The 27182-nt window shown below is 34.7% G+C and overlaps 1 protein-coding gene across 13 annotated transcripts in view; it reads left to right on the top strand.

Annotated features, from left to right (window-relative positions):
* The window catches only part of ULK4 (unc-51 like kinase 4), a 233796-nt gene that overhangs the window by 45945 nt on the left and 160669 nt on the right, over positions 1-27182 (top strand). For all 13 annotated transcript variants that reach the window (XM_084509482.1, XM_084509481.1, XM_084509479.1 and 10 more), the window contains 5 exons: positions 812-895; positions 8938-9099; positions 15903-16085; positions 20319-20446; positions 24881-25014. In XM_084509482.1, the coding sequence (XP_084365608.1) occupies positions 812-895; positions 8938-9099; positions 15903-16085; positions 20319-20446; positions 24881-25014 (691 nt within the window). The remainder of the gene's footprint in view (positions 1-811; positions 896-8937; positions 9100-15902; positions 16086-20318; positions 20447-24880; positions 25015-27182) is intronic.

Below are 27182 nucleotides of genomic sequence, written 5' to 3'. Positions count from 1 at the left end.
GCATAAGCTGTCATTTTAACTGTCTTCACTCCTAGCCTTGTCCTTCCTCTTCTAGGTGGAGGCTATAGTTTTGGAGTTGCTGGTATCTCTATGATGTTAGCCTAGATATGGAACTTGTTTCGGTCAAATCATAATGATACCTGCAAAATTTGAAAATGTACAGTAGGCTACGTGGGGGGGGAAAAAAAACAAAGGAAAGTGGAATTGCAGAATCAAAATCTTGATTCAAATAGCAGTGAATCAGCCTCTAACAGGGTGATTTCAAGGAAATATAAATAAGGATCTTGGAACAGTGTTGATAGTTACTGAAGGATATTCCATCTAGTAAGTTTTATTGAATGTTTTGTATCTCTCTGAATGAATTAGAATACTTTTTTCCAAAGTGAATTTACTTTATTTTAGTTGACAAACAAAAGTAATGTTGTTTGTTTGGTGTAATTAAATTTAAGAGAAACATCATTACATTTAACAAATAGTTGTCTCTTTCCAAGGTAATCAAAATGTTTGAGACAAGTGCAAAATCATTTTTTATGTGCAAATCAGAAGGAGTTAATGAAACCCAGAAATATTAGGACAAATTCTGTAATGGATTTTTGGAGACTTTATTTAAATTACTAAGATACCAATTTTTGTGCTACACATGAAATATATTTAAATGGTAATACTGCCCTGCAATTTAATATATTTTCTACCATATGGTAATTTGAAAAGTCTATAATGTGAGCCTTATTAAGAATGTTACCCATTTTTATGTGGGTGACATTATTGTGAGTTTTTGATTTAATCATATCTGCTGTTGGCTTCATTTCAGGAAGAAAAAAAAGAGCACCCCGGAGAATGGTTGGTTGTTCCCTCAGCAGCTTACACTGTGCTAATGAGGTGTCTTCGGGAAGGGGTAAGGCTCTTTCATTGTCCTCAGTAGAATTTCTCCACTGTAATAACCCTTTAGGCATTGTGTGAGAATTGTAGCCTGCAGCACTGCGGTAGCTTGTCAACCAAGTATTGCTCTTGAATTTAAATAATGATGATAAGACCATGACCTAAGCAGGAGATGAATGCAAAAATCCAATGTTGTTCTCTGTGCATTCAACATTTATGTATTATTGCTTGGTCTTTGAAAATGGTAAATAAAAATTACCGTTAGTAAATATGGAATTTATTAATGCTGTGACTTTCTTGTGAGAAGTGTTCTTCTCACCCTCTTGCAATTTATTTTTTTTTTTTTGTATAGTTCATTTTTAAATGAGGTTTACTTCTGATTTTAAAGTGGCTTATACAGTTTTTTGAAAACAGCATTTTTATCTTACTGGGTTATTAGTGCTCTTTTGAGGCCCCAAAGTAGTAACTAGTTTTATTCTGTTAAATGTGCCATGCTATATTCTTAATTTTTCTTGGTGATGTAGCTACGCTACAAAAAGGGAAGAAAAACATGCATATAATTCCAATTTGTAAAATAAAAAAGAATTGAGTAGAGGGTTGGCATTTACTGTTTATATGAGACCGCTTGACTTTATTTTTGCCCAAGGCAAAGCTCAAGGCAGAAAACATGATGGAGGTTGCTGCAGGTGGGAAAGCAAGAGAAATATCTTTTTTCATCTTTTTTTGAGATCTTTATTGCCTACAGATTGTGATTAATAGAAGAAGAGTCTAGATGCATTTTAACATCTTCAAATCTTCAGGTGATCAAGAGCATACAACTGTGTTTGTATTGTGAACTATTTGGAGCTCATAATTAGAGTAAAATGTTGTTCTAAGCACATTAGTCAGAAGCTATTTAATTATAAATTTATTAATGGAAGACTTACTATTTTTGAACATTCGATGTAGGAGAACTAAAAGGAGATATCCATAAGATGCTAATTAATTCTTATGGAATTAAATCAATTCTTAGTCCTAAAACATGTCAAAATTTTCTTAATAATTTATATTAATATACTTTTAGTGAAAAAAAAAAAAGTATAGAAATACATTTCCCATGGAGTTGCTTGAATTTCTTTAAACTTGAAGTTATGTCTAGGCGAACCAAACACAGATTTCTACAGCTGCTGTCTGCTAAGGTGCTAGATGTTTGTAATGGACTTGCTTAAGTATTCATGCTTGTTTGTATGAGTACAGTGCATACATGCAATTGCAAGTTCCTCTGTTTCATTTGTGGCTGCCTCAGCTTTCTTGAACAGCACCATTTGTAGAATCAAAAATATCAATAAATACACAAAGTATTTAATAATATATGGGAACAAGAGAACAACTTACTGCTCACTATTTTGCTGCCTTTTTACTACTCTTGTAGCAACCTTCTTCTTATCCTCTGTAACTTTACAAGTGACTCCTCTTTTTTGGAAAACGATGTTGTAGCATCTAAAACTGGCTGGTTAAAATCATATTACTGTTAGACATCTGTTTGCAAGAGATTGTAGTTTTTTAAGGAAAGAATAATCAGATACAAAAACAAGTTCTTGTGCCAGATGCTTTGAATGCAAGGGTAAAAGAGAAAAGAGCAAAGGAAAACTGAGAGAGAAGGATTTTAAGGTAATCAATGTAATTTATGGTGTACCTTTTAAATATTTATTTCAAAACATGTAAGACTGTTGAAGTAGATGTATCCACGATGACAGTACATCAGACTTCTCAGCCTCTTATTATTTAGTGAAAAAGTAGATTTCACATCTTTAGCAGAAAATGTTACATACAAATAAATTGATTTCATGATTTTTTATTAAAAGATTTATGCAATGTCATCAAACTGACTGAGAATATAACCAAATGTCTCGGTTTTGTTTGTTTTTTAAACATGTTTGAAGCTGTAAGACTTTAGGATGTAATGTACCTCTGGAGGTCATCTAATCCAAGCTCCTGCTCAAAGCAGGTCTCAATAGATGAGATTGCTCTAGGGACACGTCCATTTGACTCTTGAAAACATCTGAGTGGAGGTCCAATGGCCTCCCTCGTCAACCTATCTCATAGTGGACTACTCTCACTGGAAAAAAAAGCATATAATTGGAATTTCTCATGTTACAAATTGTGGCTGTTGTCTCTGGGGGCTGAACAGCTCTCTCAGCCTCTCCTTGTATCTCTTACGTTCCAGTGCCTCTGTGATGAGGATCTAAATGGCACTATGGACAAGAGGAAGGCACTGAATATTGTATGCCTTGATTTTAGGAAGTCCTTTGAAGCACTCTCCCACACTCCCCTTATCACCAAATTGGTGAGATATGGACTGGGTGAATGGAAGATGAGAGGTGGGGGAAAATTTGCTCGAGGGATAAACGCAAAGTCCAGCTGGCAGCAGTGTCCCTAAGAGGACAATACTGTTTAATGTCTTCAGGAATGGCTGAAGTATATTATCAGCAGGCTAGTGGAAAACAGCAAATGGATGGTAGAGGGGAGCAACAGGCTGGATGGCAGGGCTGCTATTCAGAAGGACCTGAGCAGACTGGAGAAATGGGCTGATGGGGAGCAAAAAGTCAGTAAGAGGACTTTCAAGATGCTAGAGTAGAAGACTGAGAAATTATTTTATCAGTAGGGGATCACAAGTTCAGTTTCAGTGGACTTCAGCGCTTCTAGCACAAGGTGGAATTTGATTTTGAGTTCAGGCAAATAACAAGTGTGTTCAGTGGTGTGTCAAAATGAGGAAATTGGTGTACTCCTAAATAAGTCAATGAGCCCAATCAGACATGTTTATACTTGGTATAATGCTGCAGTTTCTCAAAACCCGTGTAATAAATATTTCAGTATTTATTTACTAATATTTTCCAACAACTATTTCCAATAACAACACAATATTTCTCTTCCAAGTATCTGTGTCTAAAGTTAATCTTTCAACTATTTGTGTGCAGTTTCTAAAATAGCAGGGTCATGATTTATACAGCTGCAGGTGTTAGTTCCTGCAGCAATTAAGATTATTTAATGTACATATTCTCAAAATAGTCTTCAAAGATTTTTCAGGGCTCTTGTCCTTGTTTGCCTTGTTAAAGTTTACCTCTGTGGTCAGTGGGCATTCCTGTGTCAGAGAGTCGTGAAACATGAAGGATATTCTAATTTAATATTATGTATGTAATGCTAACATGGCTACCTTTTTCCTTCCATCCATTTTACTTAGTTTATTGCTCTCTCCAACTACCTGAAGGGAAGGTGTGGGGAGCTGGGGGTCGGCCTCTCACAGGTAATTAGTGATAGGACTAGAGGGAATGGCCTCAAGTTGCAACAGAGGAGGTTTAGTTTGGAAATGAGGAGACATTTATTCTCAGAAAGAGTGGTCAGGCATTGGAACAGGTTGCCCAGGGAAGTGGTGGAGTCCCCACCCCTGGGGGTGTTTGAGGAAAGGTTAGATGTGGTACTCAGGGACATGGTTTAGTGGATGACATTGGTGATAGGGTGATGTTTGGACCAGATGATCTTGAGGGTGTTTTCCAACCCTAATGATTCCTTTGCTAAAGTTACCCGTGTCTCCTTCACCATAAATATATTATCCCATTTCTTATTTAAATCTCCTCATTGACTCTACTTATATTTTTTGCTTTTTTCTATCACATTGAATGTTCAACCTACTTTTAACTCAGTGAGATCTCAGCTTTGCTTTTGCCCCTCTTCACGCTTACGTTCCAGTCAATCTTCTTGTGTCTGCTTCCACGTGTTTTCTCCCGTATGTTTGATTCTCTCTCCCCTCAGATCTTCTTAAGCATTTTTTTTGATAGCGCCCATGGAAATGATAGTCCTTCCCAGATCCAGACTGCTTTTTCATGTCGTTTTTAACTTGTCTCACTTTGGCTTGGATTATGTTGCTGTGGCCTCATCCTTCCCTGAGACTATCATGCTGGACAGTGGAGTTAGACTGCGTGTAGGACTCCTTTTAAACCCATGTGAAAGCAGCAAAGAACTATTGAAACAGTTTTCAGGAGCTTGGTGTCTGCCCCTTTCTGCTTAAAAATGGCACATAAATACAGGATACAGTTATAAACAGTTTTAGTAATTGCTTTGTAGAACCTGGAAAACAAAACAAAACAAACAAAAAAACCCCACCATGATACAGGCAATACAACTGCCTGGATAAATTAATAAATACAGCTATAGCTAATTTACTGTCTTTTAGAAAGTACATAACCCTCTCATTTTAAGAAAGGCTGTGGAGAAAGTATTTGAACCAGAAATAGTGAATGAGGTTATAAAGGTTAGTTTTCTTTCTCTTAATGTGTTTTTCAAGGTACTGTGTAAGCAGGATTTTTAATAAATTAGATTGTATCAGTAAGTTATAACGGTGGACCTTTCTCTCTTTTATGTGGACCTCTTCCTTTACGAGGGAGTAAGATATAAATCAAAGATTTTTGGTTCTGAACTGGTAAGAACTTTTAATAATAAAAGGTAACTTTAAAAAGTATTGTCCAATATGTAATATAAGGCAATAATAAATATAAGGCAACTGTATAAATGATTTATAATCATCTGCTAGACAGAGCAGTTCCTTTATGGTGAATTTGGAGGAGAAAGGAGAATTTGGATGACAAGAATAGCATTATGGTCTACTTTCTCAGAAAGTATAGGATAAATTATAGTATAAAAGTGATAGTCTGAATCATATATATTCTCACTTTTATTTCTTCTTTATGTATCAGTTTTCTACTTTACTGACAGAATTGCCTATAATGTAATAGTAGCAGTCTAAATCACACATATTATCACTTCTGTTTCTTCTTTAGGTATCAGTTCTCTAGTTTACTGACAGAATGTTTTTTATTTTTTCCACAAAAGGTACTTAAAATGTTATTTCTACACGTTCCTTCTTTGTGGAGGCTTTTTATTGCAAATTGTTGCCAAATTAAGATTTAATTCTTAAAGTTGTGAATGCTTAGGATGCTACAGCTTTGCTTTATTAAATTATGTTTATAATTTCTTTTTATTCTGTATGTAGTCTTAGATGAAAAGAAGAACTATATGGAAGTTGATTTAGAATATTGATGGAATGCATTGTTACTTCCTGAATTTTTCAGTCAGCTTTTCCAACATTTCTTTATCAGCATTACATTTTTACTAAAATGCATGTATCTATACATAGTACAATATGGAAAAACTAATATTTTTTTTTAACTTCAGTTTTAAATGAAGTTAAGATATTTTTATGTAGTATTGTTGTTTAATGTAGGACCTCCCAGACTACTAGTGCAGTGTTAGCTTTTTCACAATCAAAAATGTATATATCCAGGTCATTTCAAAAGGTGAAGGTAGATCCTTTGATAACTTTGATTTGTTTATTTTTGTGTCACAATTGGAATAGAAAGGCTTAGAAAATAGAAAAGAAATTCTCTTTTAGCAGTTTACATCTGTTTACTGTTCTTGTATTTTGCTTTTATACATAGAGCGTCCTTTTGACTGAACACCCGTGACCAACTGAAAACAGACACATCTGCAAATGTTCAACATGGCTAAAAATTAGAAGCTCTATCTTTAAGTTCAATTTGTAAAACTAGTTGAAATCTAAAATGAATGAAAGTATAGTGCTTCTTTTTGATATGGTTCTATTCATGGATTTAGATTTGATGCAGTTCATGATATAGTGAAAAGTAAGTTACATACAATGTCTTTACTTGTATTTTGAAGATTTTTATTTTTATTTTTATTTTTTTTTTTTTTACGCACTAGCATATCTTATGTCCAGATAACTTGACAGGCTGCCTCCTTTAGTTAAGAGGTCAAATATTAGTTTAGGTCAGGCTTTCCTTCTAGAGAGCTAATTAAGCAGAAAATGGTGCAAGTCTTAATTATTTAGGCAGTGCTCAGGAATAGGTCTCAAGAGAGTGAAGATGGACAATCTCATGTGGCAACAAATGGAATTATTATGACAGCCTCACTGAGTTTTTAGAGCATTGTGATCATATATAACCTTTTTCTAGTCAATGAATTAGGACTATGTACTGCATTTATTAATTGTTGCTGCCTGTTCAAAGTAGCAGTGGAGCCTCAGTCAGTGTTCCTAGTGGTCACTTGCTTTGTAAGAGAGATTGAACTTGACTGTTAACTTTTCAATTATGTATTTCAAATGCATATAATTAATATGATAAATTGGTGGGTTTCGTTTTTGTTTTTACCTTACCTGTAAGAAAGAAAGAAAAAAAGACTGAAATTCAGAAATTTAATACACAGAAAAAGATATAAAATGAACATTATATATATATATAAAAGTTCTCAGAAGCTTAGTTTTGGTGAATAAGTACAGGTATTTAGGTATTCAATAGACTAAGATGATTCAGTATGTTGCAGTAATAAAAACTATGTAAAACCAGAGAAATCTAAACCCCCTTTGCTTTCATGGCTGTAAATCAGAAGTAAGTAGGAGTCAGAGTTTTATAGTAGAGCATAATTGGTTTAGATGGGAATTGGTTCTGATATTTCTCTTACGTATTTTGAGTAGAGCTATAGTTCTTTAGAAGAACATGAAGGATTAGATTTAAAATGAACAATAAAAAAATTTTAACAGCACTATACCAGAGTTTCCAAACATTCCTACATCAGTGTCTATATTTTAGAATAAGTATTTCTGTAGGAGGAGGAATAGGTATCGAATACATTTTTAATAAAGTGGATGTTCTCCACTTCTGGAAGGCTTTTGTACCACTTTCTGAAAGGCTTCATTATCATTGCTCACAGTTGTTGGTTGGTCTGATTGTGAAGATAAATGTCAAAAATCCAAAGGGTAGTAGTAGGATAATGTGGAGATTAGTATAAGAAAGAACTCCATTAGATGTTATGATGAATTATTTGTGAAGCTGGACTCTGAGGTAGACTTGACAAATTAAATTGGTTGTCCTCATATTAAAATTCACTCTTGCTGAACTCATGAGTGCTATTTAAGACATTGTTGAAAGACTTCACTTATTCACAATTAAAGATGGAAATAAGATGAGGCAATGGACAGCCAAAATACACTAGGAATGAATCTTCTAGTTTTGTTAAGGTAAAAGTTAAGTGAAAGCAGAGTCAAGAAAAAAAAGTAAAGATTGCTTTGAAGTGATCTGTACTATGCTTCCACTTGGGTCAGTAACAGTAATGTTGAGGAAAAATGACTGCCATGTGATGTCTGTGATACGTTGATGTCTTGTCCTTACTCTAACACATTTTTTATTCAATAGAGAAACATTGTGTGTTAGAGAAACATAGTGCGTATAGTATTATGTAGATATGTAAGCTACATTTGTATACTGTTTGTGAATGCATAAATAACTAAATAACTTTATTTTTTATTACAGAATCACTTAGTGTCTTCCCAAAATGATTTTGCAAATAAAATGATTTGATTAGTCCTAAAAATAGCTTGAAGGATTGAGAATCTCTTAGGGAAGTTTAGGAATTACTCTAGTAAATGGGACCCAATAATTTATCTTAAATAATGGTCAGCATTGCCTCTTTCAGAATCTGAAGAAAAGGGCATTTTGGAATAACCTGACTTGTAAGAAGGCTTTTTCTTTATCCCAGAAAATTTGTGGTTATTTTAAATAAAGAGAGTTTATTTAATTAGATTTTTCCTAATGTAACTGTATGTCTCAAAATCATGCTATTCAGAGACTACTGAAATGATGAGTTTTAGTACAAACACACATTCATTCATAAAGCACTGATCATGAAACACCTCTAATGTAACAAAGGCTTTTCATTTTTTAGTGGCTACATTTAATTTGGGGTGATCATTTGAAGCAGAAAGATTTTGTATTAAATTGTACTTGTATTAAATGTCGTCTTTACAGTAGGAGAGAAAGTGGGGGGTGTACAATTTGTAAACATGTTCTTGTCACAAGTAGAGGTTTCTTATGAAATAACTTTGCCAAATATCAAATAATAGTAAGAAATCACACTGAGAAAATACACACTAAATAAAACATGGCCTAAAAACAAATCAGACACATTACAAATATTTATATGTAAGTCTTTTCTTTCCCCTTATTCCTATAGGAAGACCGAGTAGTGAACCATTTGGCAGCAAAGATCATTGAAAACGTTTGCACTACTCTCTCTTGCTATGCACAAGGATTTATTACAGGAGAAATTGGACCTGTCTTATGGTACCTTTTCACACATTCTACAGTAGATTCTTTGAAGATAACTGCTATTTCGGTAAGAAATGTCCTTTCATTATATAGAAATGTTTGGTGTTTTACTTTGAAAAATTTTTGTATTGAAACGAGTGTTTTTTTGTTGTTGATTTGTTTTGTTTTGAGCATGTTTTCTGTGTGTGCATTTCATATTATATTGAAATGTACTTACAAACAACTGGAAAGTACACATATTGCAGTCCAGTTTGATTATGTTTTTTCTTACTCTTACTTGATATAAGAATAGGACAATGTAAACTGCCTAAAAGGGCTAAAAGATGGTTCAGGGAGATTTATCAGTTAGTCACCTTGCAGCATTTTGATTCAAATTCGTATTCCTCTTTGTGGTAATATATTATGAAGATCTTGCCCTTGATCATGTTTTTCTACATTCCCTGAGATACCCTGTAATTGAAACCTAATACATCCACCCATGTTGAAAACAAACGTATTGAAAGTTCTTGTAATTAATCATTTTCTTGAGCATATGTTTTCTTTTGCTGGTAATCATGACTTGTGTTTGAGAAGTTTAATTTTTCAAGGAATCAGTAAAATCCTTGCATTGAAATTTGTTTTTAATGATATATTTTAACTGAAGACATTTGAAATCATCTTGTTATTTTCTGAACAGTTGTTGAAGCTAGTCTTTGCCCTGAAGAATTTATAAGTTAATATAGGATGATTGTAAGACAAACAAAGAGCTATGACACATGATTAGAAGGTTGGAATAAAAAGATTTGTGAGGTAGACAGTATTTAGAAGGGCTGTAAGTTTAACCATATGTCTTGTTTATTGAACAAAAGCCTTGGCCACCAATACAGGTAATCTTTCAGGGCTGAACAGTAAATTGACTTATTTTAAATGAAATGTGATAACTGGATGCTGATTTCCTGAGTTGCGCTTAGGCTCACTAATGAATTTATTTGGGCTTCCCTGATGGAAAATGGTAAAGTTGCTGCTTCACTAGCATGCACTTTGATACATGTAGCACTAAGGTAATAAATGAGAGAGAATTAAAAGCATCTTTTAACTGTGGCTGGTGAAATAAATGGTAGAAAAAAAATAAAAATTAGGTAATATATGTGTATGTATTAGATACTGAACCTCAACATGTGTTTTTGGCAAATACTTACATGGAAAATAAACTGCTCAAACACTGGGAGAATGTGTTGTCCTTTTAGAACAGTACATTTTATTTAGTAAAATACATGTTACAGAGGCCTTTGTTCTGGGACATCTGAATTTTTGTAAAAGCTTGGTCTTAAGACTATTATGGGTAGAGGATTATCAGTCTTTAAAAATGTGAAATACATGTGTAACATCTATATGGAACATTTGTATCTTAAACCTGCTTGTGAGTCTGTCTTTTAAGCTGATTTTACAGAAAGGTTCTTTTTTGAGACTTTAACCATTTGACGTATGAATTTTATGCATGCGTTATGACTGTATATATGAGGAAAGACTGGAGATTAGAGTTATGATTTCCTTTACTTATTAAGTATTTAAAAAGTCTTCCCAATCTGTTCTTGTAGCACTACTTTGCCGTAAGGGATGCTTTCTGTCTTGTGCTTTCAGTTCTTGTCAGTCATTAGACTGGGCCATTGTTATTTTCTTGCTACTAAATCATAGCTCTTTTTCTCTCATTCATCTTCTCCTTGAATTTTACCTTCTGATTCTCTGCTATCCACATGAAAAATTTTGCTACAGAAATTACCAGTCCCTTGATTTCTACACTAGACTCCTCTGTTAGGGGCTAGTTGAACAGTTCTACCTATTTTGTGTGCTACAGGGAGCAGTGTATTTCAGAGAACTACATTAAGCCACTGATGAAGCAAAATCATTAAAGGAAATGTCAGTGGACTTTCTTTACCCCCCCATTGAAAAGTCAGTTTCTTCTTGTATGATATACTGCACTTGAGGAAGGCAAGAGCTTTTGTCTGCTCAGAAAGATGCAGGAGTTACTTCTGTTTCTCAGAGGACTCTTCTCATCAGTGAAGACCCATTAGAGTGTTTTGTAGCTGTCAGCTCAGAAATCAGTGTCATTACTGCCATATTATTTGCCCTCAGGTGAAGTTTGTGGTCACTGTGAGAAGGGAGGGTTGTTGTTTGTCCCTGTCTATCCTCAGCCTCTTTGAGATCCCCTACATACCATCCTCCCAAGACTGTAAGATTGAAGTGAACCATGGATAGATGTTTTCTTTGCCAGAGTATGTATGCCATGGGTAGCTAGCCTGTCTTGAGCACTAATGGAGTTGCTATTTATTGTGTAACATCTGATGTCTGATGTCAAGAGCCTCACACATTTTATATGGAAAGTGGGAAAAATGTTTAAGAGGAAGCTAAAACCTGAACTGTGTATTGTAGCCTAGATGATTTCCCCCCTCCCCGCTTTCTTTTTTTGTGTATCCATCAATAGCTACTACTATTTGCTAGTCAGAGAGGCTATTTTAACTGCTCAGTTCAGTCCATCAGTGCTGGCATTCCTGTGGTCTATTCCAAGTGAGGAGGTTGAAAGTATCAGAGGTTTTGGGTTGCTCTACTCAGTTCCTTCACCTCAACACTGCAGCTGTGATAGAGTAAAGTGATCTGGATGGGCTCCTTTTTCAAGCAGGTATGTTAAATGCAGTGACATGTATCATATGTTACCATATTTAAATTGTACTTCAGAATTGAGTCATCTGGCATTCCTGGGTTGGCTCTCATTAGCCTTGCAACGATTGTCTCATTTTTGCCAAGCTCTTACCCCTTGATTTTTTATTTTTATTTTTTAACTTTTTACTTTTCATCCAAATTCAAAGACAGTTGTCAAAGTTTACTTGTCCTCAGGAACTACTCTGCAAGCCCTCTTATATGTGACATATGTTAGTACCAAGCTGTGGTTTTTAAGAGGTCATGATAGCTGCAGTTACCAGGATTCTCTCAATTAACTCAGATGATTTGATAGATGTCCTTTCTATTAATTTTTGTCTGTCAAGCCCATTTTTTTTTAGCAGTGCATGCTTCAGTGTCCAGAGCAGCAGTTTAAAGTGATTACCAAGTGGTGTCTGCACACTGAATTCTGCTGATGCAAAAATTTCCTCAACATCTTGTGCTTGAATACGTGCAAATCGGCAGTATAAATGTACATAAGGAGTATATAAGGAAAAACAAACAAACAAAACCCACCACCTGTTTCCAACACATTTTTTTCCTCTGAAGGCAGCAGGCTCACTGCAGAATCATCCCTTTCCCTTGGGTAGTTACTGAGGCTGCAGTCTTGCTAGAGGTAGGGGCTAGCTTCAGGTAAACATATTGGGGAGATTTGAATGAAAGCAGCAGGAGAGGGACTAAAAGAGAATGAGACATTCCGTCTTCTACATCAGTGGTCCAACTTCTCAATTTCTTGTTTTTCTTGTCTTGATGGAAATTATGGCTGTTTATGTAGCAGATTCTGACTTCTTCCACACAGATCATTTCACCCAAGTGCGCTTTTTGTCTGAAGTTGTTCCTAGGTTTTCCCATTGCTCTTCTGGGGATTGTGCCCTTTATTGAAAGTCTGAGGTATAATAATTTTGTATTGCATATGAAGTGAGTTGGACCAGTGGGTTCCTAAATTAAAACATATTAAGATGGTCCTCTAATCCTTTTGCTTCTTTGTAGCAAAACACCAAAGGAACAAGAGGGTGAACTTGGATTTATTGGATTTATTAATAAAGACCTGATATAAATCATGGTTATGTATTAATACTGCTGGAATGTTTGGGCATTTAATATTAACTTTAGTAAATACTCAGATAACCACTCGATATTGAAATCTATCACACATAGATCTTTTTACAGCTGAAGTTTATGGAGATTTAAGTAACAAACTATTTTTTTTACATAGCATACGAATGTATTCTCAGGTTATATTGTACTATACAGTTTCTATGTTCTTTAAATATCATTGTAACATGCTGTTGCCATAGTTATGTAGGCATTTTTTATTCTGCATGACCATGTAAATTAAAATCAACAGTATTATATTATGTTTTATTATGCAATCATTCCTGCCTTGTTTAAATGTATCCTGAAGAATATTCTTGACTGACATGAATATCCACATATAAAAATACATCTCTGTTAAAAATACATGCGCCTTATCTTTACCTAGAGCTAGCAGGCTGTCTGCAAAGTGTATCAGCAGTGGGGCACTAAGGAGTTTTACTTACGATTGTTTCAAACAGTAAAAAAGATATATCTAGAAAATTTTAAGTCTTTAGTCTCTGGAGTCAAGAAATGACACTTTTCGTTGTCCTACCTGTCAGAGGTGGCAAATGGGGATTATGTCTCACTATTTTTGCTCACTTTGGAGTCCAGCCTGCCTCAGGTAAATATTACAGATTTTGCCTGTAGGAAAATTATATCTTTTATTGTTTGCTTGACTTGGAGAAGAAATAATTCGATAAGATGCCAAAGTGACATTTTGACAAGCTTAGCAGCAAGAAGAATATTTTCTTTCTAGTATATTGGAAGTTATATCCTCATTTTTTTTTTAAATAATTTATTTAATTTTAAAGAAATAGCTTCTTCTGCTGGGGAAGAAGTAACTACTTGAAATATAAGCCACTTAAATGGAAAAAAAAAATAAATTGGGAGAGCTCAACACTGTCGTTTTGTTTCTTGTTTTTCCTTAAATAATTGATGCTGAATAGTTTCTTTCAGAGACTTGGGTAGTCTCTGAAAGTTACCAATGTGGTAAACATGCAAGACCAGGAGGCAATGGATGAGGCACAGATGGCATTAGGGTTGGAGCTGCTGGGAGAAAAGCTGTAGCCTTAAGGCTATGCAGAGAGCAAGGAAAGAAGTTCATTCTAGGAGAGGCTCTGCCAACCCCTTTCTCTCACCATGATCATTTCTTGTTCAAAGACTGCTGCTGAGAGAGGAGGATGGCGTGAAGTCTTCTCTTACCTATTCTAATCGTTTCCTGATCCTTGCTCTACTGCCTTTTCACCTTTCTTCATTTGTTTTCTCCAGATGCAGATCTACTTAAGTGATTTTTAGGAGAATGTCTTCTAAGCCCCACTGAGCTCTCTTCTGCTTTTTGGATGAAGTGTTGATTTCACTCATTCAACATAGCTCTCAGTGACATACTAGCCAGTGGGAGTTTAAAGCTTCACCCCCATTGGTCAGCTGGAGCTTTTCTGCTTTCTCTAAAACAGTCCCAGGAGATAGTCATATCTCTCCTGTGAGGTTTGCTTGCAGGTGATCTTGATGGCCTTGTGGCCATGGTCACCCTATTTTGAGTAGGTCCATAGCAAGGAGCCAAGGCATTGGCAACTCTACATTTGCCATGTTAGCTCACCAACATCGCTCCTGATGCTTTGGCACAGTCTCTCCCCAGGTCCCAACAATTCACTGGTAATACGACCCTCGAGGATACATTTTGTAAATGTTCATACCTTGTGCATGCTCATTTTGAGAACTCAGACTAGAGATGAAGAGCTGGATTGTGTCCCTGGGGAAATAGACCATGCTGTAGTAAGAAACTGAAATTGACTGCCTATGGTTTAAGAAAGAAGTAAAAAAAAAAAAGTGGAGGGGTGGGGGGGAGAGAGGAAAAGCTGCAATCGGTAGTGTTCCAGGACCAAAAAGGACAAGGAAGAATAGGAAAGATGAGCGGCAGCAATAAAATGTCTGTTTAAAAACATACGTTCTTGGCTTAATATCTTTTTTATTCCTTTTTTCCCCTCCTCTTAAATGAGAGCTCACTGCTGAATGCATGCTGAGTAAGCAGTTTCTAAATATAGCTGGTCAGGAGAGAAGAAAGAATTGGTAATTTTGAGTACTTTTCACAGAATAAAGTTACCTTCAGAGTTTCCTAAAACCAATTCAGATTTTAATGTGAATCAAATAATTAATCCTTTTTCCTATCCTAAGGCTACTCTCAAGCCAAAAAAAATGAAACGCTATTTTAAATTCTTGAAGAGTCATATTTTCTTTATCTGGAGACTGCAAAAGCAGTTACAGTGTCTTGAAGGTTGAATTTCCAAAGGAAAAGCTATGTTGATTTGGAGACTAATCCACCCTGGAGGTCATTTGATAATGTTTGTTATGAAACAGCTAAGTTAGTGTACACTGAACAGTTTGTGCTTGCTTCTCTAGAGCACAGTCAGTATCTGTGTTTTCTGTTAGAACTGTTTTCCTCACTGACATTTGTGAATCTGCCATTTGGAGAAGAGTTTGTATGTTAGCAATACTAAACAGCGCCTCTTAACAAATATCTAGAGCTAAAGTAGGCTGAGGCAAACTGAAACCTGTTTTTGGATGAACTTCAGATAACAGGCTCTTACATATCAGGTTATGTCCACCACAGGAGTGGAGAGTGTTCACCAGAAAAGAGAGAGAAGAAAGATGCGCACCCTCATGGGGTGTTTGTGTGGTGTGAGCCATCTTAGTATTTTCTACTATATGTGCTTCTTTCTGGCACAGGCTTATCTGATACTGTCTACATTCTCTACTGATTGAAGTCCCAGACGTGGACTATGACAACACATCATCCTCTGGAGAGAGAGAGTAATATGACTCTGCTTGATGTTGTTGAAAAGAGTTCAGTTTCAGCTGCGTGGGGTGTGTAGCAATACATTTAGAAGAATTCCAGGTCTTAAAAAAAAAAAAAAAAAAAAAAAAAAGAGAGAGAGAAAGAGGAAAAAAGTAGCCTTTTTCCCGAATGTTTATCTTATGATTAAAATTATGTGAATTCTCCATATTCCTAACCTGTTGGAAAAGTTGTTACTATTTTATTCTCTATTATTTCTTTTGAGATAAAAATTTCATTGAATAGCAGTATTTGTTTGACTTTTGCAGGCTTTATGCAGAATTACTCGGTGTTCACCCAGTGCTTTCCAGAGCGTCATTGAAAAAGTGGGATTAACAGCTGTCCTGAATTCCTTGGCAACTGGAATATGCAAAATTCAGCAGTACATGCTCACCATGTTTTCTGCAATGTTGTCATGCGGGATTCATCTGCAGAGGCTGATTCAAGAAAAGGTTTGGTTTCAGATTAACAATATTCAATGGCATGGAATTTCACTAATGGAAAGTTAAAGATGCCTGTGATAATGCTTTTGTGTTTTCAAAATGTTTAACTCAGTATCACTTAGGTATCTGAATAGCTGGAAATTAGGAACAGATCCCTAAATTTACTCAAAAGTAGGAAATGCAGATTTAACATCTTACTTGAAAAAAATATTTTAAAGGCTTAATAACGTCCTCCAGAAAATGCTACTTAGAGAAAAATACCACCTTTTAATGTAATATAGATTATATTTATGTTGATGTTATATTTTTGTTTGTTGAAAATATAAATAATGAGGTGCATGTTTTTTCTTGTTTTCTGATTCTCAAGAGCTGGTACTAATGGATATATAAATTGCTACTGCAGTTGGAATTCAGTCGATTTAGAAAACTCTATCATGACCATAACTGATAATGGCACTAAGGAAAAGCAATAAAAAAAAAAACCAATGATGACAGCTACTTGGATGGAACACTCTTAGACATTTAAAAGAGAAATGAGTGTCTTGAATGAATCTAAAGTTGTACTTTATGCTATCCTTAAAGGACTTTGGCTAGTTTGTATGTGAAATGTCTTGCATTTGGAAATTAGCATTTAAATAGCTGTTGGTTTTCATTTTAATATCACTGAATAAAGTTACTAGTTCTGATGTATGTATAATATAATTTTTGGAAGAGATGATTAAAAGCTTTCCACTTCATTTACCAAAATATTCCATGTTTAGAGAAATAGTGTGTAATTTTTGACAGTACTTCTGCACAAGTTGCAAACAAAAGAAATCTGTCTCCGCTTGGAGAGAATAAAAATTACAAAGAAAATAGGAACTGTAGCTCATGTTTTTATCAGACATTCTGGTGAAGTGTGCTGTAACCTGACATTCATCTTGACTATAAAAATACATTAGGCTTTACTTGAGAGATATTCATTTGGTTTCTATAAATATTGTTTTAGCAATAATGTTTAAATGAAAAAAAATAATCTACTGTCTTCCACCACTCTCTTCTTCCAGCCTGAAGTCAGTCATTCTCTTCCTAAAAGTCATTTCTTTCCTTGTCAGAATTGTCAGTGTGCTTTTTGTAAATGCGTGTCAGCTGGCCTTAAGCTTTCCAGAGACACCACTACAACAGCATCAACAAGTGGCAAATTGTCCCATAACGTCACAGTTTCTAACAGTGCGTGTTGGTGCAAGTTGGTGACATATTCAGGGAAGTCTGTTCAAAGAACATTCACTTAAACATTTGGAGAAAGACAGCGATGTGTAGCAAGCATATGGCTACAGCATGATGCTTTATGTGAAAAATTTGTTGTTTATGTAAGAATTGCATTGCCAAAAGGACTGCCTTTCTGATACGGGGGCTCTTAACTACTTGAATCAAATTTTTGACATATGTAAAAATAATCAACTCTGAAGTTCTCCAACCAGCTACAGAAAAAATACGAAGTAATAGTTGGAACTCTGTGGCTTTAAAATTGCTGCCTAATCACTAAAAAAAGTCATAAATGTTTTGTGACCAAGTATTGCAATTTTTTAGATTAGAAAATTGAAATATAGATAATATAGGTGTTCTTCTAACAGCATATGTCAAACTAATGACAGAAATTGGATTAGTACCCAAAGCTGTAACTGAAAAAATATTGCACATTAAAAACTATTACAAAATGCTGACAAACAGGGTCTAGCTATTTTGCTTCCTCAAATTAGGTTGTAGGATTTTGGAAGCAGAAACTGTATTTCTATTGCTCTTGAACAGGATCTAAAAATATAAACCTTCTCCTGAATTGAGCCGCCAGGCACTATCACATTACAAGCAACGTTTTATTGCTAAAAGCTGAATGTAATAATCCATGCACTTTTCAAGATTCTCTGAGCATGACACACAAGTCCATCCTAATGAAAGAAGGGAAGAAGGAAAAGCAAATGCCTAGTGCCAGTCTCCCAAGTATTTAATCTTTTGTAGAATTATTGTGTACTATAGCTTAAGAGGTAGAAGGACCTCAGAGCCATACAGAAGGTAAAGACAGACTTATTACTGTCTTTTTAATAAAACCACAAACCAATATATTAAAATGTGCTTAAAGATACAAATTCAATATAGAAGTCATTTAGCTTTGTGTATATTATCTGGAAACTCCCTTAGCTTACAAGACTTAAGCCTACCTTTTTCTTCTACTCTCTTCAGGAACAAGAATAAAACTAGTTATAATAAATAAATATTTTAGGTTTATAGTAATAAAACTAAAATAGAAGCCAAAAGAATTAAAAGGAGAAATGCCATTCTTTGGTCACCCATACTAATATAAATCTTCATAGAATTACTGTAGCTAAGAAGTGGGAATCATCCCTCTCTGACACAGAGCCTTTATATTTTAGTTTCTTATCTTGAAACCTTGAAAACAAAAAAATCTGAAATGATTTTTTTAAAATAAAGTGTGGAAAAAGAACTCAGAATCAAATATCTTTGACAAATGATAGCAGCAGATTTAAAAAAAAAAAAAAAAAAGTCTTTTATAGCTTTCATCTGACTCTCAAGAGTCACCTTTGAACGACTAAAAACCAACTGAGATGTTAAGCGTGCAGAGAAACCATTGGTCCTGGGTGTGGATACTGATGGTACCAGTTACTCCTTGTGCAAATCATACCCTCATGACTCAGCAGTACAAGTCCTCAAGATCAGGGTGTCTCTTACTTCAGATTCTCCTGTACCACACTTCAGGGCATAAATGGTGAAAGCTAACAGACATGGGCTTTGCAAAAGGATTTTGTAACTTTGAATTATTTTTTATTGTTGTCTTCTGTTTTGTTTGTTTGTTTATTTTATTGTTATTATATCACCAGAAAGAATCTCAGAACTCTGTATTTTTTACTATACCAAAACCATGGCCATAATAAATATAGCAATACATTGTCACAGTTGCATTGTTTCTTTGCACAGTTAGCCATAGTCTTTTTTTTTTATATTGGTCATATCCAATTATGGCACTGAAAAATACACATTTATAACATTGCTCTCATATTTCAGGTACCTTTCTCTCAATTCCTTGTCTTTCCCTTAAGTGCAGACAAGTAGCTACTTCTGATGTTGACACTATTGCCAACATCAGTATGAATTAATGAGATATAAGCGTCTTTAACAAAATCTTTCTAACTCTTGACTTACAATATTATGAAGGTATTTGCAATTCATAGGAAGCAAATCTGAAAATACAGAAGAATACAACAAATAATTGCCAGAGCAATTTCAGAGTTTCTTCTGTAGTGAAATAGTGGTCTGTATTCCCCTTGTGCAACCAATTAAAAACTTAATTGCTTTTCATGATTTAGTTTGAATTGGCTTTGCAGCATTACCAAGAATATCGGTTATAAAATTATGATCTTGTTGCAGTAGAGTGTGCTCAGTTGTAATGAAAAGTGTCCTTACCCTTCAGAATCTCCATGGATACATCAAACAGTTGCAAAGGAGGGAAGAACAATACAACAGTGAAACAATTAATAATTAATGTACTAGTATTTCAGCAATTTTGGGCTTTTCTGATGTATTGAGTTCTGTAGGTCAGCAAGGATGTGCTGCAGATATTCTTTGTATAATCTATTGCTGTTTTGCAGTGCTCAGACCAGCTAAAATAAAAAATAAATAAATAAATAAAAGTTGCCTATATGTCTTCAGCCAGATCATTAGAGCATTCTCAGATGAGCTTGATGTAACTGATTTTAATTGACAATGCTGTTTTAACCCATGGTAACTCCAACAAGTAAGAGCAAAATGTTCTTGCTTTCCAGAGGTGTTTAATCTTTCTATGTATATGAGAACATTTCATCTTATTTGTGCTGAAATACATATATTCTGAAAAACTATTAGTCGTCCTTTAAAATAAATATGTTAAAATATACTTAAGGCAAGGTATTTTTTAATGTTTTGTTAGTCCATTTTGGACATACTACTGTAGATAGTGTTTGTATGCTGCAGCTTTTGAGAAGTTGTACAGAGCAGCTTTTCACTGGGCCAGTCTCTCTTGGACTAAATTTATTTATTTGTGTTTTATGGATTTTGTTTGCTTTGAGAATGGCATGAAAAGTATTGATACCCATACTAACAAGAAATGCAAATAAAATTAGGAAAATTTAAATGGATACAGTGATAAAATACAATGTAATTAGCCGTTTTCCGTAGGATAATATTAATGCTTTTGTGTTTATTCCCACCAAGGAATTTGTGACTACAATTACACGTTTACTTGAAAGTCCTTCAACTTTCATACGAGCAAAAGCCTTTCTGGTCCTGTTACAAGTTTTGATTAATAACAGGGAGATGTTGCTACTCAGTTGTCAAGCAAGGTAAGGTGTTACTGGAACTTAAAATTAGAGATGCAATGCTTATTTTCAAAGTTGTACCTGAAATACTTTAAATGTTTAGTATTTTTGAGTGAGTGTATTAGGAATCAACTATTTTCTGTGCAATATGAATCCTTTTGTTTACAAGAATATCACAAAAAAAAGTTCTCTCTTTTGTCATCAGGTGATGATCACTCACAAGGGGAAGCTACTTTGGCTTATAGGGAGTGCCTTTTAAAGGAACTTGTGGTCCTTGATGGCAATAGCAAGAAGCAGATTTTTCTTTGAAGGTCACTGGGTAAATTAAGATATGAAAATAAAGGAATGACAGAAGTTCAGATGAGAGAGAGCATAAGGAGAAAAAACATGAAGAAAGGATGTAAATATAGCACCGGTTAGCATTTTCAAATGTGGAGTGACAGAGACTATAAGAAATGTTAGGAAAGCAACATGCATGTGGCTTGATGTAAGTGAAAGGAGAAGAAAAACTGAGACCTGTATTGCAAATGTAGAGATAGAGACTGAAGATAATCTCTAGTACAGAAACAATTTCCTTGCTTTATCTTAAAAATAGTTACACTAAGTTTGAAGACAAAACCAGGTAGATAAGGAAAAAGAGTTTAAATCCTTATTTCTAGGTAGCTTAGGTACAAATTCAGTACCCGTGTTTTTAACCTATACATCAATTTTGGGGTGTCATTATATAACTGGAAAAGAATAACAAAGTACTTTAAAAATAAAAAATGTCATGGGGAACAAAGTGTTCTAAACACATAGCTGACTTCAGTAGTATGGAAGACTCTGGAACAAATACTGAAGGAAAAACTGGAGGGTGTGGGAGATAATCTTTTAGTAGAAATAATGGAAATAAACTGCTCTGTGCATGTGAGTTATGTAATAGCTGTATGCCTAACCTTCAGATGGTTATACTTGATGATCAAGATTGCCTTTTTATTTCTATTTGCTTGTATGTTTCATGATGTATAATAAAAAAGCATCTTTGACAGACCATCATGAAAAAAGTAAAATATCTTTGGAGGGAGAATATTATAATAATAATTTAAGGCGTAGACAATGACAGAACAGTATTTTTTCTGTCTAATAGTAGTTCTCAGTCTACAGCTTGGTGACAATTTCGTCTGATCTCTTCTGTAGCTTTCTAGACAGCAGCCATTTGACTTCCCACAAAATATTTCACCAGTCAATATTTGTGGGTGAAAATGAAGAGATTTCCCATTTTATTTTTAAAAATTCTCTATGTTAAGTTCCTCTGCCTCCTTTCTCCTAGCTTTTATTGCTGAGAATGATGCCATATGGTATAGGGTATCCCTTTGGTCAGTTGGGGTCAGCTGTCCTGGCTGTGTCCTTCTCACAGCTTCTTGTGCTTCCCCAGCTTCCTTGCTAGTGGGGCAGTGCGAGAAACAGAAGGCCTCGATGCTGTGTAAGCACTGCTCAGCAATAGTGAAAACCTGAGTGTGTTATCAACGCATAAATCCTAAACATAGCACCACTATGATGAAGGAAATTAACTCCATCCCAGACAAAATCAGTACATTGTTGTGATGACAACCCGAGATGTCACAATGTTGCTGTTTTACTTTAAAAGCATGGTTATTTTAAAATAAGAACATTTTAGAAATGGTGATATAATTGCTCTACTCATTTTTGTTATAACTTATTAATGAACAAAAAGGAGGATCTTAACATTCCTTGTTTAAATAAGAAGTCTTATAAGTAAAAATGCAATATAAAGTAAAACTCTGGATTTTTCTACTAAAAATGTAGTAAAGGCATTAACAATTGCTAACAGATGCAGAGGAATTTTTTTCATGTTCAAGCTCAGTCCAAAATAGACATGTGGAGTCTGTTCTTATGGGATGAACATGCAGTTTATTGTAAGACAGAGATGAATATAGAAGCTGAAATTCACTTATACATGGTTAGCTACAACAGACCTTCGCAACTCTAGGTTGAAAGTAGCAACATAGATTCATTCATCTGAATTATAGGCCAACTTAGTCTAGCTATGTGCATTGTAAAATAGTGTAGCTTTTAACCAAAATTTTTCTCTGCCAACCGTCCCAACCTCCCAAAGATTTTTAGTTTTCACATCTTCTATATGCTCTCAGAGGAAAAGCTTTACCCGGAGACTTATTGCAATCTCAGGTCTCGCGTAGCCTATTGACCTTTCAATTCTAAGTTTGGCCCAGAAAAACAGTCATTTTGGCTGAGAAAAAGAATAGAAAAAGAAGGCAGAAGGGAACAATTACCCAACAAAAATCCAGCAAGCTTTTATCAAACTAAAAAAAAAAAAAAAAAAAAAAAAAAAAAAAAGGATGAAGGGAAGATAGGGATTGAATCTTCTAACTAGCATGATCCACCCAATGTTGCAACTCCATAAAATAAATGATATATGTGTTTTAAACATCCTTTAAAAAATCTAATCCTTTTATAGTAGCAGAGGTTGACTAAAAATGAATTGGCGGGGTAAATGGACTGTATATGTCCTTAGAGAATGCAAGACTTATCATTTCCTGGCAGGCTCTCAGTATCTGAACGTAGTGTTCTGAAGAACCTCTTGTAGGGAAAAGACTGCTAGTGAGAGACCTCCTGCTTCAAGTTTAGTCATCTGGCAGCAGCTCATCCTAGCAGCACATATACATCCCCCCTCCCCCCCCATTCAGATGCTGGTAGAATTGTAGCTGAACTTTATAGATGCCTAAAGCTGATTTTTATGGATGTGAGGGTAAATGTCGCTCAGGTAAGGGAATAAATGAATTTTAGAAAATAGTCTATAAAGAGACCTTCAGAGTTGCAAAGTCAATCCACTTGATCCAGATCAAAGTCTTTGTTTAATCTATTCTTTTTGCCAGCTGATCTAATTGTTAGGTATTCCTAACACTTAAAAATTCTTGTTGTTTTCTCATTGAAATTTCAGTTCTACAGGCTAAATACAGAAAGCACAAAAAGCAATTTAGTCTCTTTAATTTTCTGTATATATGAAGACATCTTACCATTTCTCTGCTTAGTCTTCTGAATTTTAACTATACACCTTTTATTCCTGCTGGTCATTTTTATGAGTGAACAGTTCTTAATCAGTATATCTTAACCGTTATTATAGATAAGTTAACTCTCTGCAATTCTTCCCTTTTTGATCCATTCTTCTTCAATGTTTTTCTCAAAACAACATTTTTTTTTTGTGTGTGTACAAGTTCACTGATGTTCATATCATGCGATACACATGTTTAAAGGTTTTTTTAAAAGAATCAAATTTGTCTTCCTAGACAGTGGTTTTATTAGTCATCATGTGTAACTTAATTTTAGTAACACCTGCATGTTTTTTCATGTGTTGTGTGCAAAATTTTTACTTCACTGAGTAAATCATCTCTATGATGGAAATATACATCTAATAGCATAAAAAAAAAAACAAAAAAAAAAGAGTATGCTAGTCCTGCAGTTCTGTTCTATACACCTTAGACAGGTTAAATAAGTTGATTATAATAAGGGTAGGTAAGAAAAGGGATCATACTAAAATACATTCTTAAAAACCAGAGCATGGATTTCACTCACCAGTGACTGATGGTTCTGTGTGCCAGACCTCCCGGGAGTATGAATATGAAACAAAGATGTCAATATTAGGCCCCTAAAGGAAGGACTGGCCCTTCTATCTATTCAAATGAGCATTTTAAAATCTTGCCTGAAGCATTCTGTTATAGGTATATTATTAAAGCTACCTCTTGTAAGTTAGCCAATGGCTAATAAATCAGTTACCGTAGTTTACCATGAAAAATGTCATTCTGCAGAACATTATAATTATACAGCACTTGTCAGTTAGAATGGAAGCACTGAGTTTGTCTTGAGAAATTGTGAACTTCAAATTTTGAGAGAAAAGTATAAGGCCAGTTAGACTTTTATTTCTTTCTCTATGGCCATTCTTAGTAGTGCTAACATTTGGATAGGCTATAGTGTGAATAATGTTGTATGGTGTTCCTTGATCAAAAGATTGATCACCTGTTACATTGACTTAAATTAGTCTGTTTCTTGAAATTCTTGCACATTGGAACAGACTGTCTTTAGTCTTTGCTCATATTGCATATATTGGTCATATGTTTCAAAATAAAGTGGATTTTAAATTTAGTCTCTCTCTAATAGATTTACTCCTTATGTCATATCTTCATTTAAACTGGTAAACCAGTAAAGCTGTACTAACAGGAGCTTAAGGGTTGTTATTCCTTGGCACTGTCATTTGTGTTATATTAAAATTTGATTTATTTGAAAGGGAGCCCAAAATTTCAACAAAAATTACAGAGTCCACACCAATATATTCTCCTGATTTTAACCACGGGTACTAGAAATGCCAGCTTCAGTAATATTTTTAAGATTACAGTATCATTTACTTGTTATGAGAGGTAATGTTTTGCATTTGTTTAAATGCAGACTTGTGATGTATATTGAAAGAGACAGCAGAAAGACCACACCAGGAAAAGAGCAGCAAAGCGGCAATGAATACCTGTCAAAATGCCTGGATCTTCTCATCTATCACATTGTGCGGGAGCTGCCAGGAATTCTAGGTAAATTGAGTTGGTTAACTAAACAAATCTTACCTTTGCTTACTCCCTTGAGAAGCACTTAAGTATTTCCTTAAATATACAGGTGGAAAGATCGTGTTTTCTGATCACATAAAGTTTGGATGTTATCAGCTTCATGAAGTTTCTTAGTCATGTCATGATCAGATATTTTGTATTGGAATCTTGAATGCCAGATTCAATTCAGTCAGGGAAGAGGCCCAATTGTACAAGAAGTTTTATCGATGTTCTAAAGATATTCCAAAGATTGGAAATTCTAAAAACAAACTTACCTTATAAAGCACAGAGGAAGGAGAGATATAACACAGTATATCCATGAGTAAGTGTTAATCATTTATGCTTAAATATGTATGCTGAGTACTTGCTTGAGGTAATTTTTCTGGAATATTTCAGCCTAGATACTTGAATATTTATAGATAATCTGAAATTGATCCCTTCATGCAGAAGAAAAGATGGAAAGATTTTCTCTGAGACGGCAACAGTGCTACCTTGCCCCATCCTTCATGCTTTAGGAATAAAAACTTGACATTCCAGCAAAGGAGTTGTTGTGCTAAGGATATGCATTTGGCCAATTTTATGTGTATCTGCTCAAATTTCACTAGTATATGAGTCTCTGGAACAATAAAAAGCTACTTTATATTGGTTGTACATGTTCAAATAGAAATTTGCTTGGGTGTAGCAGCTGAAGTCCTGTCAACAAGCTGTCAACATTGAATATGCTCTAACTTGTCGTAGTTAGAGCATATAGAACAGTGAAAGGCATGTGGGCAAATACGACAAAACCTGCAAATTGCAGGACATGATTTTGACTCTTTGGACAACTAGAGAAGAAGCTGGAGTAGAAAGAAGTTAACCTGAAAATCTGGAGAAGGTGATGAAACAAGATGAGTGTTTTGAGTGTTTAGACAGAAGGAATACAATCTTGAAAAAGTAATGAGTATCTGTTGGCAAGATTTGAACATCAGTTTGATATTGAATAAAACAGATATCACAGAAATGACCCCAGATGAGTAGGAATGAGACTGTCTTTCCTGGAAAAAGCTGTGCTGTATGATGTATGAGGAAAGATAAATTTTCTATTTAAGAAAATTAATTCAGAGGGAAGGAAAGAGTGAAGGAGGGAGAAAAGAAAGAGAAGAGAGAAGGAGGAAAATGAAAAAGAAGAAAAGGAAAAGTGGATATGAGAAGGAAGGAACTGAGTGGAGGAAATAGGAGGAAGTAAAGAAGAAATGGAAAGGGGGTGGGGAAAAGGATGGAGAGAAGGAAAGAGGGGAAAGGAGGAAGACAAAAAGGAATGAAGGAGAAAATGAGATTTATGTGGCCAGTCTGAATAATTGGCATAAAAATGCTTATTAAAGCTGGTGGGTGAGATCTCCTAAAGAACAGAGTAAGAAAGGTAAATAGCAACACAAGGAAGGAAATGCTGAGAGTCTTCAAGAAAGAAATGGAGTAAACTCAGCTGTGATTGTGTATGACTTGTCATTAAATAATAATAAAAAAAATCACAACTTTATTTTTCTATGAGATGATAGCTGATTTATGTTTCTTCTTGTTACATTATTGCTAGAATATTGAAAATGAAGTAGTAGCACTGCAAAGGTCAGCAGTTCCAATGGTCGTGCTGCTATTTTAAAGAAACTTTACTTCTTATGAGAATGCAGGTTTTTGCCTTGTTGCAAACAGCTGGTCTTCCCCCACCTCCCTTTTTCTAACTTTTCTGACTAATCAGGTTCATATTTGGGTATATTGTAGGACTTGGAAGTCTCAAACTATAAATGTTTTGAGGCAGAAATTCACCTTCTACTATCTATGTATGCTATATGCAACTAATGCAGTAGGCCCTGATGTTTTCTCAGAGCTTGAAAGTGCTATAAATCAAAATAATCTGTTTCTTTAATATGGGTTCTGCTTTATTTATTTATTTATTTTTATGCTTTGTTTTCCTTTTCATGCTAGATTTGTGTTTTGATTGTTTTTATTGAGATTAAACTTTCTGTCCGTATCTGTCAGAAGGCTTTTTCTTTTTTATTGCTGTAAGTATGATGGAGGATTATGTTCTGCTTGAGGAGGTAGAAGTTATGAGCTCGTAGGAAAAATGACGAGAGTTGCCAGGTGGAACAGTTAAAAACAGTTTAACTGTTGATTTAGAATTA

The sequence above is a fragment of the Aythya ferina genome (assembly GCF_964211825.1).
Source record: "Aythya ferina genome assembly, chromosome: 2".
Classification (NCBI taxonomy): Eukaryota; Metazoa; Chordata; class Aves; order Anseriformes; family Anatidae; genus Aythya; species Aythya ferina.
Note: the sequence above shows the minus strand (reverse complement) of the source record. Positions and strands in the feature narration are given on the sequence as shown.